At 42.8% G+C, this 17,193-nt stretch overlaps 1 protein-coding gene across 1 annotated transcript in view; it reads right to left on the bottom strand.

Moving 5' to 3' along the window:
• Nucleotides 1-641: 641 nt before the first annotated feature.
• gss (glutathione synthetase) overlaps nt 642-17,193 on the bottom strand; it is a 48,570-nt gene continuing 32,018 nt past the window's right edge. The window contains exons 8-13 of the mRNA XM_048550596.2: nt 16,708-16,785; nt 15,196-15,265; nt 13,211-13,405; nt 11,065-11,146; nt 6,754-6,943; nt 642-4,053 (exon numbers count right to left, since the gene is read on the bottom strand). Coding sequence (XP_048406553.1) covers nt 3,930-4,053; nt 6,754-6,943; nt 11,065-11,146; nt 13,211-13,405; nt 15,196-15,265; nt 16,708-16,785 — 739 coding nt within the window. The 3' untranslated portion in view covers nt 642-3,929. The remainder of the gene's footprint in view (nt 4,054-6,753; nt 6,944-11,064; nt 11,147-13,210; nt 13,406-15,195; nt 15,266-16,707; nt 16,786-17,193) is intronic.

Genomic DNA, 17,193 nt, shown 5'->3' with positions numbered 1-17,193 from the left:
AGAGACACACACGAGAATTTCTAGAAGGATGGCATTCCAACCGGAACTCCATCAACAAACACACTGGCTCCAAATCAATCTACCACCCGCTGAGAAAAAGAACAGGAAATGACATCACCAATGCAGGAAATGACATCACCAACCCAAGGAAACCTAAACAGATAAATAGAAAGCGGGACATAACACCAGCGCTTCATCGGAGGCTCACTGATGATGTTACCTAGAATGGTGACGAAACATCTGAAAACTAACCTTCCAGCTCAGCGAGTAAACTCATATCCAGAAATGGTTTTGTGTTGCATTTCAGTGCTTGTGGTTTTCCTATCGTTTTGTGACCCAGAGAGAGCAAGAATTTAAAAACAAAATCACGAAAGTCCATGTCTGTTCCTCAGCAATGATGTGGAAGTGCCAGTGCTGGACTGGCATGGATAAAGTCAGAAGTTACATGACTCCAGGTTATAGTCCAACAGGTTTATTTGAAAATGCAAGCTTTCAGAGCGCTGCTCCTTTGTCAGGTACCCTGACCAAGCTTGCATATTAAAATAAGCCGGTTGGACTATAACCTGGATACACGTGACTTCTGACTTTGTTCCTCAGTGGTCAGATTGATGGCGATGCAAAGCAGAAAACAACAGCAAAGGTTGTAAATCAACTGTGTATTTATTAATAGATCTAGAACAATTTTTCATATAAAATATCTAACATGTTTTTGGTGTAATAATCTGAAACAATGCAGCCTACCCCACTGACTCTGCCTCAATTCGTGCAGGTTTCCAGTTTGAGCTCCATTAATTGCTCAGGGGAAGGCATCTTGTCAGAGTCACTTCAAATGGTAAACAGAGTTTGACAGAAAAATTTAGTTATTGCCAAAGACAGGGTACATTTTGTTGAAACATTTTAGTCTTGTACTCATGAGGACCATTTGCAAGAATACCAACTCAACGGGGAAGCCAACACCTATGCTACACGAGAGGCAGGTGTTGACTGGTGAATAAGCGGACTTGGCAGATTTGCCATTGAGAATGTGCCACTTATTTATGGCAGACAGTTAACTACAGACTGGAAGCTGCAAATACAGGTCAGGTATCCTTTATCCACATGTTGAAAATTGAATGAACCTAAAAACCAACTCAAATGGATCTATAACATTTAAGTGCAAGTAAAAACCAAAAATATTGTTTACCTGAAAACCTGGTTTTTAGATTAAGGATTCCCGACCCGTGTTAATATACAGGCAAACCGAAAGAACAAGTGCACACAGAGCCCATTTCAACTCAAATGAAATAGGTGACAGCCAGTTCATTCCCCGGTTCATTCCCCAGGGTGAAACCCTGAGCAAAGCCATTCTGAATGGTTTAAAATTTAAACCAAAAGTTTGGCAGTTAACTGTCAACCACTGTTGAGGGGTGCAATCTCCATTGTAACACCTCTACCATGGTCCACTTGTCACTTCCTCATGCAGATTTTTTCCCTTTGACATGGCATTCTTGTGAATTGTCCTGATAAGTGCAAGACAAAAAGCTTGACAAAATGTCTTTCAGCAACACAGGTTTTATATGAACAACAGCTATTTTGTTTATACACCGAAATTCAAAACAGTGCAGATTTCCATTAGCTATGTCACACAACGTTTATACACTGGAGGACTATTTTTAAGAAAAGGGTGGTGGGGCAGGAATGAGGTGAGGCAGAGAGACAGTGTGATGCGTTTTAGTGCAATCTCCTACTTTTTATTTTTGCAATCTGTTGGCCAGAGTTGAGCAATAGAACCTTATGGCTGCCCACTGAATCAAACTCAAACCTGTTCATAACTTCCTGAAGAAAATATTAAAAATTTCACTAACAATTTTAAAAGGTTGCAGCTAAAGAGGGACTTTGGGGGTAGTGGTGGAGAATGTTAACTTACAAATACTTTAACATGACAGGATCAGTTGAGAAGGTTATTATATAAAACACACAGAATTTATGACTTTATAAATAGAGACAGAATGCAAAAACAACACCTTCATGGTAAAGACACACAAATCCCCAGTTAGGGGAAAGAGAGCGCGACCATGTGACAGAGACAAAAAGTGAAAGAAATAAAGTAAGAAGCTTCTTTCACTAGGAAATACTCAATAACCCAAGAGGCATAATTAAAGGAACAGGCAGAGACAGATGAGCAGAATGAGCAGTTATTGGAATATGCTGCTTGAAAAGTTGGAAGTACAAAGTTTCAAAAGCGATTAAAGTTGGAAGGGCAAATTGGGCTGAACGAGGCTCTTCTACATGAAAAAAAGTAGAAGTAGGCCATTCTTTCCCCTGATCCCAGTATGCTTAAATGCTGCTGTCAATTGGTTATACTAAAAGCACAAGATTAAACTTTGCTGCAAAGCTTTTTTTTTAAAAAAGGGGTTGGGGGGACAGGAATGAGGTGAAGCAGCGAGCGAGATTAGTTTCAGTGCAATCTCCTAATTTGTACAATAGGTTGGTGAGGGTTAAGCAAGAGGCTTACTGCTGCCCACAGACTCAAACTCAAACCTGTTTGTGACTTCCTGGAGAAAGTAGTCCATTTAAAAATTCCATTAATGATTCAAAAGGTTGCAGGTTGCCTTACACTTGTTTTATACTGTGGCTAGGTCAGCATTGTTGTCTGAATTATGTTGACAAAAAGGAACCAGAGTTGAAGAACAGCAGTCAGAGGTAAAACCGCATATGACCAGCTAAAACTGACTACCTCTCAATCCAGTTTTCTATAGCTGAGTAATTAACACATCTTTACAGATTTAATCAACGGGATAGTGGTCAAACATTGAGAGAAACAAAATGGAACTATTGTGTGATTACCGTAAGTCATAACTGACACTTCAGCTGTTCTTTAGTCTAAAAATGACCATCTCACTTCTTCCATTATGGTCCTCCCTCCACCAACATTGCTCCTTCTGCACATTGAAATTCGTTTCAGTTTAAAGCACCATATTTTTAAAAAGTCAATTCTTAACCACTGGCAGCGCTAGATAACTCCATTGCCTGAGAGTAAATCAAAAGAAAGAAATAATTATATTGGACAGAATTATGAAAACGACCAGCTGGGAGGATTAGGGATTTACTGAAAAATAAATTAAGTCTGCTGATAGGTCACGCAACAGAAAACAGAAACAGAGTGATGTCAGTGACATTGTTATGTATTTGGGACATCAACAAATCGCATGATGGGATCTCATTCAGTGTGGAGTCAGGGGTTGACCTTCCAGAGCGTTGTAAAATTATGAGGGGTATAGTTAGGGTTAACGGTAGGTCTTTTCCCTAGGGTTTCAGGAATAGGAGGCATGTTTTTATGGTGAGAGGAAATGTATTTAAAAAACAAAAGGGACAACTTTTTTTTGCACAGAGGATAGTTTGCGTGTGGAATGAACTTCCAGAGGAATTAGTGGATATGTGCACAATTGCAACATTTAAAACACATGTGGATAAGTTCATGAATAGGAATGGCTTGGAGAGATGTGGGCCAGGAGCAGGCAGGTGGGACTAGTTTAGTTTGGGATTACATTCAGCATGAACTGGTTGGACCGAAGGGTCTGCTTCTGTGCTGTATGACGTGATTAGAAACGGCTAAGGTTGAGTAGAATGCAGTCTGAGGAACAGAGCATTGGCACACAGCTCACTGTTTCTCCCTGAGAAATTAGGTAAGGAAGATCAGAAGGAAGAATGATGGATAAATCACTTGCTTGTGCATTCAGTTTTATTGTTCACAACTCCCCACCACCCCACAGTTCTGAGGAAAAGACACCCTGGGTGGATTGTGGAAAGTCCATTCATTGACTGGGGTGCAGAATTTGGTGGGAGGTGGAGGCAGAGGGGTAAGGCCTGGGAGGCGGTGGAATGTACTTTAGAATTGTCAGCACTCTACCCCAATAATGATATTATTCTGTTTTGACACCGTCTGTAATTCAGATGAGATAGGGTGTATCCAGAACTGCCACACCAGCAGATACTCCTCCGTCTGCAAACTCTGTGCTCTTTGTGCGAAGTAGATGGCCAGGGCTTTCATTCATGACCAGCTTCCGGCACTTCCTGCAGGATAGAAACACACAGAGGGTCAAAGAGAAACAAAGACACGGATTACACACACATTTACGTAACGCACCACGGCCTTCAAATTTCCTCCTCTTTGCCCCACCTTATTGCCCCAATTTCCCCCCTTCCTCTAAAGAAGATGTTGATTCTTTTGAGCGAGTATCAGGTATACCTCTCTTCCAACACCTTGCCCTAATTAAAGAACTCCACATATAGGAATATTGGCAGAATTTTACAAAAATAAATCAAAATACTCAACACCCTAGAGGTGTACAGATGCAAGGTGATTTTTCAAGGAAGAAAGGAGAGCAAAAATGAGGGCACAAAAGAATATGGCCAACTAAATAAAGGAAAACTAAAACACAAATTACTGTAAAAGCTCATCAGGTCTGGCAGCATCTATGGAGAGAAATCAGAGTTAAAGTTTTGGGTCCAATGACCCTTCCTCAGAACTGATGGCACAAGGAATATGTTGGTTTATATGCAGAAGACAGGGTGGTGGGAGGAGGTGAGGAGTAAATGATAGGTGGAGGTAGAGCCTAAACAGAGTCAAACAGTTGGACAAACAAAGAAGCAGATAGCGATCAGACTGGAAAATGAATAGGTATTAGTGGGAGATAGCAGGAACTTCTTCAGAAATACAAATTCAGAAGTTTCTGAAGGGTCCAGGCCCGAAACGTCAGCTTTCCTGCTCTTCTGATGCTGCTTGGCCTGCTTTGCTCATCCAGCTCTCCACCTTGTTATCTCAGCTATCAGTGGGAACAATTAGTGGCTAACAATGGGTTTTGTGTTATAGCAGTCCATCTGATGACAAGTAAAAACAGAAAGAACTGCAGATGCTGTACATCAGGAACAAAAGCAGAAGTTGCTGGAAGAGCTCAGCAGGTCTGACTGTATCTGTGAAGAAAAAAAAATCAGAGTTAATGTTTCGGGTCCAGTGGCCCTGGGAAGGATCACTGGACCCGAAACATTAACTTTGACTTTTTTCTTCGTAGTTGCTGCTAGACCTGAGCTTTTGAAGCAAACTTCTGTTTTTGTTCATGTGATAACAAAGCCTGGCATGTGGCGGGGTTGGGGTAATGACATGGGAGAAGGTGCCTCAAGCCTTAAAATTGTTGAATTTGATGTGGAGTCCAGAAGGCTGTAGAATTCCCAAGCTGAAAATGAAGCGTTGTTCTTCCACCTTGCGTACTAACACACCAGTTTGTTCCCTGGCCAACATCTGTGTCTCAGGCTTACTGCAGTGGTCCAGGGAAGCTCAATACAAAAAAAAACACATACATATCATTGCTCTGGGTCCTCAGTTTGCTCGCTCTCAGGAAATACACCAGAAGATGTAACAATAACCCTGTGAAAACCTTTCAGAGCAAGCTGCACAGTCAGAATAACGGAGACTTCACTGGTGTCAGTAAGTAATTGGGAATACGGGTTAAAATCGAAATTTGAATAATTTAATTAAAGTGGTAGTTTAATTAATTATAGTATAAAAGTCAGATTAGGCCTCAAACCAATTGCATTTAAGGAACATAAAATAGCCCAGTTAAACATAAAGCTGCCTCAGTGATGGGTTGCTATCGAATACCAGAAATTTCTTGCCTAAGTAAGGTTTTGATAACTAAGTTTAAAAAAAAGTGACTCACAAAAGTACTATATTCAAGAGGCCTGTTCAAAATGCATGGTCAGTGTAAGTCTGGTGGTCAAAGTGAGGGAGACTTTGCCAAAATTTAACATGTGATAAACCATAACCAGAATATAGTACTTTTACACTGACCAGGTTCCATTAGCTTTGCACAATATTGGTATCAGCAGCTGAATGCCCAGTACTGCCTGCAATGACTAATGCCTGCCACTAGATGGAGACCAGGAGCAGCATGGAGAAGAAACCCAAGGCCCAAGATAGGAATGGAGGATGGGACGGCAACGCTGGAGGTATGGTTTGGAGGGTGGAGGAGAAAGTACAGGGGCAACATAAAATGAGGAGCAGGAACACACCACTTGGCCCCTCAAGTCTGCTCCTTACTAAGCTCACAGCCAATCAGACGGATGCACATTCCCATCTGTCACTGATAACCTTTCACACTCTTGCTCACCAAAACTCTACTTCAACCACACAAGCAACACTCTGCTTCCACCAACTTTAGACAAGAAGAATTGAATGAATGTCGTGGCACCTCTAATTATTATGCTGTGTCAGGATGTAATGACTGAAACGAGATCAGCCATGTGTGAGCATGACTTCCCTGGATGGACCAGGTTAACAGCCCAATCAGGCAGCCCTTACACAACAGATATGAACAGGAATGTCAAGGGTCCTGCTCACTCTAGGAGCTGGCTCTGAGCTAGCTGGGTCAGTACCACATAGGTGTAAATAAAGGGTGACTTAGTGAGGGGATACTGGCCTTTTCGCAGTTATTTCAGGGGGATTTGATTTATTTCACAGAGTAAGATCCCACAAGTGCTGGGAAAAGCGTGAGCTCTCTGCTCGTCTTGATGTCCCTGACCCACTGGAACAGACCTACCTGATAGCTGCTGGCTTCTGCTGCACAGCACTGAATTGCAGAACGTTCTAGGGGACTCCAGTCTTGGGAAGGAGCTCATGGAGTCAGCATGTTCAACAGAACATGGAGGGGGGCGGGGGTGCATGGGAAAATGGCAATGTGATGAAAATGTGATGAAGAGTTCAGGGCCTTAACTCACCTGATGTAGACCCCAAATACACCCAGCTCAACCACGCAGTCTGACAGTTTCAAAGGTGCTCCTGGATGTAGTAGATAGTTCTTCACAGTCTGAGGCTTGATCCTGTCCATCAGGATATAAGCTGATCTCTTTGGTCCATCTTTAATGGCTCCAAGGAGCTGCCGCAGCTCTTCCCCAAAAATATTATTTCCTAATGGGAGAAGCACCAACAGCGAGGATCAAAAACAGTACTTCCAGCAGGAGGGAACAACTGCAAATCAAGATTTGCCAACTAATGGACTGCATTCACAAATAAAAAAGGGACATGACTGGGAAGACTCAGCAGGTCTGGCAGCATCTGTAGACAGAAAGCAGAGTTAACGTTTCAGGTTCAGTGATTCTTCTTCAGAACTGGACCCAAAATGTTAACTCTATATTTTCTCTTTCCACAGATGCTAGCCGACCTGCTGAGTCTTTGCAGCAATGCCTGCTTTAGTTTCTCATTTCCAGCATTCAGAGTTGCTTGCTTTTTTTTTGTTGCAAAAGTGACAGTGCAAGAGTGACAGAGCGAGGATGGACAAGTGAGAAATGAACACGGAAAAACTCAGGGTGGTAACTGAAAACAGAAATGAAGTAAACAGTGTAATCTTCCTCTGATAGTATCATAGCTAGCTGCTATGTATACCTGTCCTAACATAGTTAACATGCTCTGTATTCTCATCGAGATCCAAAGGATCATATTTAGCATGGTCCAAACCAAATAGGTTCCTGACTCCCTCCTAGTCCTGATCTTTGGATTAGAAAAACCAAATTTTACTTCTCAGAATACTGCTCAAATACCAAGTTATAAGTCCTGCTAAGACCAGAGTTAAGCCTGGATCAACGAGAATGTTCAAACTACACAACATCCTCAAGAATAAAACTACACTTGTTCGTCGCTGGTCAAAATATTCTGCAATAAACCTCCAACTCCAAGACAGATTCCCTAGACCAATAAATTTACAGCCTCAGTGTGAACCCTGAACCAAGCTTCAAATCGGCGGACTAATTCCCATGACTTCAGTGCAGATCATCCTTTAAGAGCATCCTCATCCCCTCTGCATTGGTTTGCAAGCTCCCTGTCTTTGCCCCCTCCCTTCCAGCTCTGCAGCCACCATCAATCCTACATTCATGGACACACTCTTCCTTCTTGTCTCCTCTGTTTTCTTTCACAACTTCAACAGTACAGCTTTCTATTCTCAATTGAGGTGATATCTAATTGGAATTATCACAAGACTATTTAATCCAGAGACCCACGCAATGTCTTGGGGACTGATGTGGAGTTAGGTAGAGTATTTGTGGATTGGAAGGCAGCAAGCTAGAATTTAATATTTGTAAAATTATTGGTGGGGGTTGGGGAAATGTCTGTGGTCCCCTTTAAAAGATGATATGCTTTTTCTGTGCTTGGAAATTCAAAAAAGAGTGTCTGCGGGCAACTTGTGGGCTGCAGGGGCGCAGAGAACTCCTGATATTGAGACATTTGTATTAAAAGCTGTACAGTTAACAATCCAGGAAGGAATTTTGTTTTGTTAGCAAGGCAACCAGCTTGAATATCAGCCAATTAATACAAACCAGGCACTTAGACACAAAAAAAATTAAATCTGATGGTTTTGACAACATTGAAAAAATCCTATTGTAAGAAATTGATGTCAGAGGGTGTAAAAAAAAAGGCATCTGAAAATCAGCGAGAGTGCAACTGCTGTCTTATATGAGTTATCAACCATCAGCTCTAAAGAGAGAAACAAAATCACTGGCTCTCTCAGAATTCTCTAAGCTCTCCGAGTAACCATCATCTAACTAAAGGCACAGCAGCACTCAGTTAATGTTCCTGAATCAAGAATTCGTCAGAGGAAGGCACTCCTGACTAAAGATCACCAGAGAAGGTACAGAACATTCTGGAAGACATATCCTGGCTGTAATTAAATTTTTAAAATTATTTTGGTTTATAAAAGAAGTGGGTCTTGATTTTATCAGAACAGGACACCATTAGAAACTTGTTTTATTCGGGAATGTTAATAATTTAGTTAATTTGTTCACTGATTGTTATTTATTGATTGTAAAGTGGGTGTCAGGGATTTGTTTATATTTAACCACTCCTTTATAACAAACTGGCAGCTCATTACACCACTTTTCACACTCCTTTTTAGCTGAAAATACTAAGGCGAGACGCGCCTCTCTGGATGTTTTGGTTTTAGTTATCAGAGAAGGGGAGGTGACCTCTGCTTTATAACAGGGATCCAGGTTCAAATCCCACCATGGTAGATGGTGGAATTTGAATTCAATTAAAATCTGGATGACCATGAAAACATAGTCAATTGTTGAAAAAGCCCATTTGTCCAATTCCTTTAGACTCTACCTGGTCTGGCCTCCATGAGACACCAGACCCAAGCAATGTGGTCCACTTTCAACTGGTTAATTAGAGACTGACAATAACCAGTGGCCGGGCAGCAAAGGCTGCATCCAGTAAATGAATTAACAAATAATCCACCACCTTTGAAACAACCTCTCTCTTTAATGCAAACTCCTTGAAAGGTTTCAGTCCCCATTCCTGCAGCTGTTTTCACCACTGCTCGCTATCAATTTCATCTCTGCGAATGGACCAGATCTCTGACAGCTCTATCATAACTCATCTCACACTTCCCATTCCTGCTTGCTGACCTCCACTAACACACAGTCTGCTAATGCCTGCATGTTTCTCAATTCCAGCCATAACTGTTTACTGTCCTGCCCTAACTCTGTAATTGTCTCTAGGCCCACAACCCGTCAAAGTATCTGTTCTCTTCCAATTCTGGCCACGTCCACTCTCCTGATTTTCAACACTCTACTGTTGGTAGCACTTTCAGCTGCTTACGCTTGAAGCTCCAGAATGCGTTTCCTAATTGTCTCCATCAGACCCATCCTAACATGGCTGTTTGTCATGAGGTCAACTTGAGAAAACGATTAGAGGACTTCAGGAAATCAGGATAATTTTATTTCATGTGGATGTATGTAGACAGGAAAACTGTCACCAGGAAGAGTATTAGAATTAGAATCCCTACACAGTGTGGAAACAGGCCTTCCGGCCCAACAAGTCCACACCGCACCTCAGTGCATCCCACCCAGACCCATTCTCGCTATAACCCACCTAAGCTACACATCCTGAACACTACGGGCAATTTAGCATGGCTGATCCACCTAACCTGCATATCTTTGGACTGGTGGAAGGAAACCGGAGCACCCGGGGCAAATCCACGCAGTCACGGGGAGAATGTGCAATCTCCACACGGTCACCCGAGGGTGGAATTGAACCTGGGTCCCTGGTGCTGTGAGGCAGCAGTGCTAACCACAGAGCCACCGTGCCGCCCCTAAAGTTTGCTCTGGTAGGTTACAGAACCCTGTCAAGTTTTACACAGATCACAGCATGGCATCACGTGCCTCTCATTATCTTTGTTTTCCTACAGCCATTGTCTGATCTTTTACCCAAGGCTCCCAGAATGGCTTCTACTATAGTAGCCATGGCAGTCTAAATGTAGCACTGGTTATTCATTTCTCTGTCTAGCTTTTCCTATTATCTTAATAACCCTTAACTAGCAACCATTTCACTCAAAGATAAATGGGAACTGCAGATGCTGGAGAATCCGAGATAACAAACCGTGAGGCTGGATGAACACAGCAGGCCAAGCAGCATCTCAGGAGCACAAAAGCTGATGTTTCAGGCCTAGACCCCTCTCGCTGATGAAGGATCTAGGCCCGAAACGTTAGCTTTTGTGCTCCTGAGATGCTGCTTGGCCTGCTGTGTTCATCCAACTCCACACTCACTCATCAAGTCGGTTTTCACTTTTATGAAGTACTTTGGGACATTCTGATGTTAAAGATGTTAATAAATGAAAACTGCTTTATTGCTTTAATAAAATACACTGAGTCAGTGTTTAGAAGCTCACAGTGCAGCAAAAAAGGGGTTTAGAAGGTGGGATAGTTTAGTCTGAAGGTGACAGATGGGGCATATAGATACATAGTCAACTGGCTTTAGTTTAACGTCTCAACTGAAAAATGTCATCTGAACTCTGTTGCGAAACAGTGTCATTTTGGATTTTGTGTTTCATTCGTGACAGTGGGACTTGATCCCGTAAACTCCTGATCTACCTGCGGAGCCATGGCCGACATCCAGCATTCTAAAGAAACTTCAGTGGCACTCTGGGCCACTGTGGAATACCAGCCAGGCTCTCCGATATCCAGGTTCTCCCCTCACGGGCAACCATCGGGCCCCAAGTACAAGAGGACGACTTGCTCTGAAGTTTAAAATCATCACCTTACCTCCTCCCTCCCGCTGTGGCTTTAGCACAAATCCTTCCGGATCATCCACCGCTTTCTTTATTATTTCATCACCTTCAGGACCCTGTCACCACAAAGAAAGTCCCAGTTAAACAGTGAATAGAAGCTGCAGTAGGCCATTCAGTCCTTCGAGCCTGCTCTGCCATCCAACCCTGGTCCCATTTCTCCTCACACCCTTCAATCCATTTAGCTCCAAGAACTATATTTAACTTTTTCTTGAACACAGTCAGTGTTTTGGCCTCAAGGGCAAAGACGTCCTCAGGCTTACCATTCTCGGGAGTGAAGACATTTCTCGTCTTCGCTATTCAAGTATTCATCAAATGTACAAGACCATTTGCTTTCAGGTAGCTACGTTTCTGCCATGTGCTGTTGGGAATATCCCAGTTTATTCTTCACACTCACTGCATTCCGGGCTGCATCGTGGCTCAGTGGTTAGCACTGTCAGCTCATAGCGAAAGGACCCAGGTTCGATTCCAGCCCTGGGCAACTATCTATGTGGAGTTTGCACATTCTCTCCGTGTCTCTATGGGTCCCCACTGGGATGTGCAAGTTAAGTGGATTGGCTATGGTAAATGCAAGGCTACAGGGTAGGGGAGGGGTGGGTCTGGATGGGATGCTCTTTGAAGGATCAGTGTAGACTTGATGGGCCGAACGGCCTACTTCCACACTGTAGGGATTCTATGATTCTATCAAGACTTGCTCCTCAATATTTTGCCTTTACACCCTCCGTTCCTTCACTCAGAATGAAGATGTGTTCTGCGTGCTCCAACTGACCTCCAGGATCTTCATCAGTAAATGAGATTCCCTTTCCCTTTCTTCACACTAGTTCAATTTGTCCTAAGTTGCCCTTGAGAGGGCACTCTTTTTACATGGTGCATTATAAAAGTTTCATGATTCCTTGAGGGGCATCACTATCGAGTCTGCTCCTGTCCTCGAGAATAGCGAGTAGAGTACAGGTCAATACCAAACATTTGCTGTTAAGAAGTTTACGAAAAAGGAACAGAAGGTCAGTCAGCTCCTTGAGCCTATTATCACTTCGATGCCACAGCTTGGGCTGTGGGTGATGGTTTAACTGTGTTTGTATTCTCTCGAGCATTGGTGATTGAACTGAAATAGAACAGAGTTTACCTGCTTCCCCTGCCTCCAATCAAATCTCTCAGCTGCTTTAGGTGAAGAGAAACTGTTCTGCCTTTGTCACGTCTGAGACAGAAATTGTTAGATTTCTGGATGCTGAAGGTATCATGCGATACGGGAATTGTACAGGGAGATAGGGTGGAGGCCGACAATCAGCATAATCTGCTCAAGTACAGCAGTTCAATGGGATGAATAGCCTACTCATGCAGATTTCTAGTATCTGGGGTTTTTCTGCAGGGGGTGTGGGGTAAAGGCAGCAAGGAAGTCTTAAAAAGGGATAACAGCTGAAAGTAGGCAAACAGAATCTGGAACCCCAAGCTTCAAAAACCAAAATGCATTTGAGGACAGGATGGTCAATCGAAAATTTCAAGATGGAGATGAATAGATGCTTGTTCAAGACTGTTTTGAAGGATACACACGCAACAGAAGCAGAAGGAGTTAACATATGAATCAACCCCGGTCTAATTCATCAGAAAAAGCTTGATGGGCTGTAAATATGCATGGAACAGTTGGCCAATGCCTTAACTAGCACTGTAAAAGATAACATTTTCTACTTCTTATTAACATACCCTCTCTTCCAATGCACTCAAGATTTATTTATGCTTCCATAAACCATTTACAACATCAGGATCTTTCATTACAACAAATCAAGTGTTTCTGGCATTGCAATGTTGGCCAGAACATTGTCGTCAAGTTTTACTTTCCCACGAGATGAACAGGCAAGTCTCTGTGTCACAGTTTAGAGTAAACTAAGTGACAGAGAGTTCTTATCAAAAAGCAGTGTGGGCTGCTGCATCAAATACATGCCATTCATCTCAAATAACACGGCAATATTTGTACAGCAGAAGTCTTGCTGCAGAAATTATTGTTAAACATATACCAAACAGCAGAGGGTGGCTACATTTACCATTTGTGGAACTGGTCACAGGGAGCTTCCTAACAACTCTCCTTAAGAGAAATCATTTAGCGTTCTTAGCATGTATATTCTGTTTACCTCATCGATGCTGTACAGGCCAGCAAACGTAGCACGGATTCGCTCAACGGATTTTGGACACTCGGTTAAGTATTTCTCTACCACGCCACTGCGTGCTAACTCCTGCTGGACTTTCTTCGTTCCCACGAGGTGGGTGGCAATATCGGGACATTTAATCGCTTTGGAAAGTTCTATCAATAACCGTGCTTCCCAGCACTGGAGCAAAACAAAAAGGAAGAAGAAATTTCAACAGGTACAGCCATTGCCTTTCAACACAGCACACTACCATTCATCAGGTATAAACCACGCATCGAACTGTGCACAAACACTACACCCGGTCGTCATAATTTCAGTCAAGTGCACCTGCCTCAGTTGAAACATGGGTGACGTGGAGGAAAGATTTCCCTCCGATGTCTCCCCTCAATACCCAGCTCCAGTATGGGCACTGTACCTGGGTTGTACCAGAGGAGTTGCCCTTTGCAAATAGTTAGGTCGACATTTCCAATGCAATTCTGCCACCATCAACTGAAATGGATGGTGCAGACTGAGAGTACCCGGTGGCTCCACATATCAGCTTTTTACAAGATCACATTTCAGAAGAAGGGCCACTGAAACGGTGAACACTGCTTTCCCTCCACAGATGCTGCCAGACCTGCTGAGTTTCTCCAGCCATTTCTGTTCCAGTTCCAAATTTTCGGCATCTTTGTTTTATTTATTAATTGACCTACAGATTGTGTTGGAAGGGCAAGGAAAATAAAGAAAGCCTTTCTCCCACTATACTGTTGACATAGCACCGTTTGTAACCTCAGAACAACTCTCTACACGGACTGAAGTGCTTCTGTCACTGGGGCTCGGAAGGCAGCAGCCGTTATTCAAAACTGTGCAGATAGTCAATACGATAAGGACCAGATTAATTCATAGATATGAGGACAGGGCGATGAATTGGGAATTATACTGCAGTAAACCTCCTTGCTCTTTTCTACATCCACCTGTGAGGGTAGACATAGTTTCATCTCTCATTTGAAGGGCAGCTCCTCTGACAGTGCAGTACTGCATCAGCGCGTCAACCTAGGTTTTGGATGTGAGTTTGCTCGCTGAGCTGGAAGGTTAGTTTTCAGACGTTTCGTCACCATTCTAGGTAACATCATCAGTGAGCCTCCGAAGCCTCCGAAGCAAACTTACATCCAAAACCTCAATTTGAGCTACAAGTCTTCTCAAAACCTAGGTTCTGTCCTCAAGCCTCCAGTCATGGCCTTGGCCCCTCTGATCTGTGCACTCAGTGGAGCTAGACTCGAGCAAAACCATTTCTAACACCTGTCTGAAAATGGACCCTCCGCTCCAGAAATTAAGCAAGTGCCTCACTACTTGTGTATTTTGTATACTTGCCAAAGAACTTGTCTGCTAAGACTGGCTCAAAGTTAATGTCTGAAATTAGTTTATAGTATAACTTTACACACAGCTTGGTAATTCTACTGGATTGGTCTAAGGCAATTGCCAAAGAAATAATAAATATATGAGACAGAAACTCAAAAACATGAAAGAACTGCAGATTCCATAAATCAAACAAAAACAGAAATTGGTGGTAAAAGCTCAGCAGGTCTGCCAGCATTTGTAGAGAGAAATCAGTTAACATTTCAGGTGCAGTTATCCTCCCTCAGGTCAGAAATTCAGTTATGGTTGGGGGAGCACGGTCTGAAGGGGTTTGAAGCCGATTCAACAGTAACTTTAAAAAAAATACGAGAGAGAGAGAGAGTGAGTAAAGAACCAAAAGTTGGGGTGTGTGTGGCGGTATTTGACAAAAGCCTGAAAAAGGGCTTCATCTGTATCACTAACTCTTTGTTCAGTGTGTTTATCCAGAGACAAAAGCAGACTATGTAAACTCAGGGTGTCCTACATTTGAACTCTGGTTTGTGTGGCATCAGATCATCTGAACAAAGGTGGTACCAACGAACTGGCCATTGAGCAAAAAAAAAATGGAAAGCACAAAAAAGGAATTGCACACTCACATCTTCATCCTGGTAATCTTCTGGGCTGTATCCAGTGCGAAAGTAAGCCACTGCAACTTCATATCCATCTCTAAATATTAGCACAAAGGGACAATTAATATTGCTTCAAAACTACGTAAAATAACATCTTTCAAGTCAGGCATTAGCACCTTTTAGAAAGGCTTCTAGTTCCATGAATTAGGGAACAAAAACAAAGTTGCTGGAAAAGTTCAGCAGGTCTGGCAGCATCTGTGGAGGAGAAAACAGTTAACGTTTCGGGTCCGGTGACCCTCCCTCAGAACTGATGGTGGCTGGGAAAACGTCAGTTTATATGCAGAAAATAGGGAGGTGGGTGGGGTAGGGAGTAAACGATAGGATAGAGCCCAAAGAGAGAGACAGACAGTTGGACAAATGAGTTGCTAACGATCAGGCTGGGAGAGTGAATAGTTGTTAATGGGGACTGTTAGTGAGGAACAATTGGTGGTGGGGGGTTGGTGTGTGTAGTGGCAGGCTGTGTGGTAACAAGGTCTGGTGTGTGAGGTGGGGGGCCTGGGACATGGGGGAGTTTAGGCCCCAAAATGATTGAACTCAATATTGAGTCTGGAGGCTGTAGGGTCCCCCAAGCAGAAAATGAGGTGTGTTCCTGCAGCTTGCACTGGGCCATGAATTGTCCTGTCTAAAGAAAGGGCCCATCTTTATTGCTTTTTTCTTTCATGGGACAAGGATGTAGCCAACACAGATGCGTTGCCCATCCCAATTTCGCTTGAACTTAACAGCTTGCTCAGCTGTTTCAGAGGCAATTCACCACCAACGAGACTGTGGGACTGCAGTCACATGTAAAGCAGGCCAGGTAAAGACAGCAAAATGTCTTTTCATGGAGAGACCAGGTTGTGTTTTTAACAACTGGTGACAGCTGTCACAGCTATTATTGCTCAGACTAGCTTTCATGTAAATTAGTGAATTTGGTGTTGAAGATTCACCAGCTGCCTCAGTGGGATTTGAACCCTAACCCCCAAAACATTAACCTGGGCCTCTGGATTACTCGCCTAGGTACACCAGCACTACAATTACCCAGAGAGAAAACTAAACTCAAAGTGAACGTAGGAGGCACGTTGTTAAGGTGAGGGCAAAAAGTTTAATAAGAAGGACGAGTGGCAACTTTGTTTTTCTTCATTACACACAGACTGGTTCGTGTGTGGAATGAACTTCCACAGAAAGTGGTGGATGCAGGTACAGTTACAACATTTGAGAGAGATTTAGATAAGTACATGAATAGGGAGTGTTGGGAGGGATATGGGCCAAATGCTAGTTTAGTTTGGGAACATGGTTGACATGGATTAGTTGGGCTGAAGGGTCTGTTTGCATGCTGTAATAATTCTTTGATTCTATTCATACCATATAGGAATAGAATGGTGACACAGTAAATAAAAATTACATTAACTTTGGCAAGATATTGCTTTCGGACCTGCCGAGTGGTTGCCTTGAGTCAGCTAGGCTAAATCCTTAACATCACAGACAGGAATTAAAACTTACACAAAAAGTTTCTTCTCTTCATTCAGGGACCCTCTCTCGTGTATGTCCACAGTCTGTCTCCTAATTACACGAATATTTCTGTATGGGTAAAGAAAAATTAACAAAGTAATTAGTCAAAAGACTGAGGACGGTGGCAATCTGAAGTGAAAACAAAATGCTGCAGAAACTCGGAAGGTCTGGCAGTGTCAGTGGAGAGAGAAACAGTTAACATTTTGAGTCCTGCGTTGAGACCCTTCAATAAGGCTGCCTGATCTGCCGTGTTCCTCCAGCCCCACGCTGTATTGAGCATTTTTTAACAGCAATTCTCCTACAGGCGAAACAGGAGAAAATAGCACAGACACAATTCTAAAAATTTTACAAGATCAAAAAAAAATTGCTGAAGGGAGACAGGTCACAAAAAAGTTTTTCACCCTGCAATGCAGTTTCAATCTGAAAAACACAAATTACTCTGGAAAGAGTAAGGAAAGACAAAACATCTCAACAAAA

The sequence above is a fragment of the Stegostoma tigrinum genome, chromosome 19 (genome assembly GCF_030684315.1).
Source record: "Stegostoma tigrinum isolate sSteTig4 chromosome 19, sSteTig4.hap1, whole genome shotgun sequence".
NCBI lineage: Eukaryota > Metazoa > Chordata > Chondrichthyes > Orectolobiformes > Stegostomatidae > Stegostoma > Stegostoma tigrinum.
This window is presented reverse-complemented; position numbering and strand designations above follow the sequence as displayed.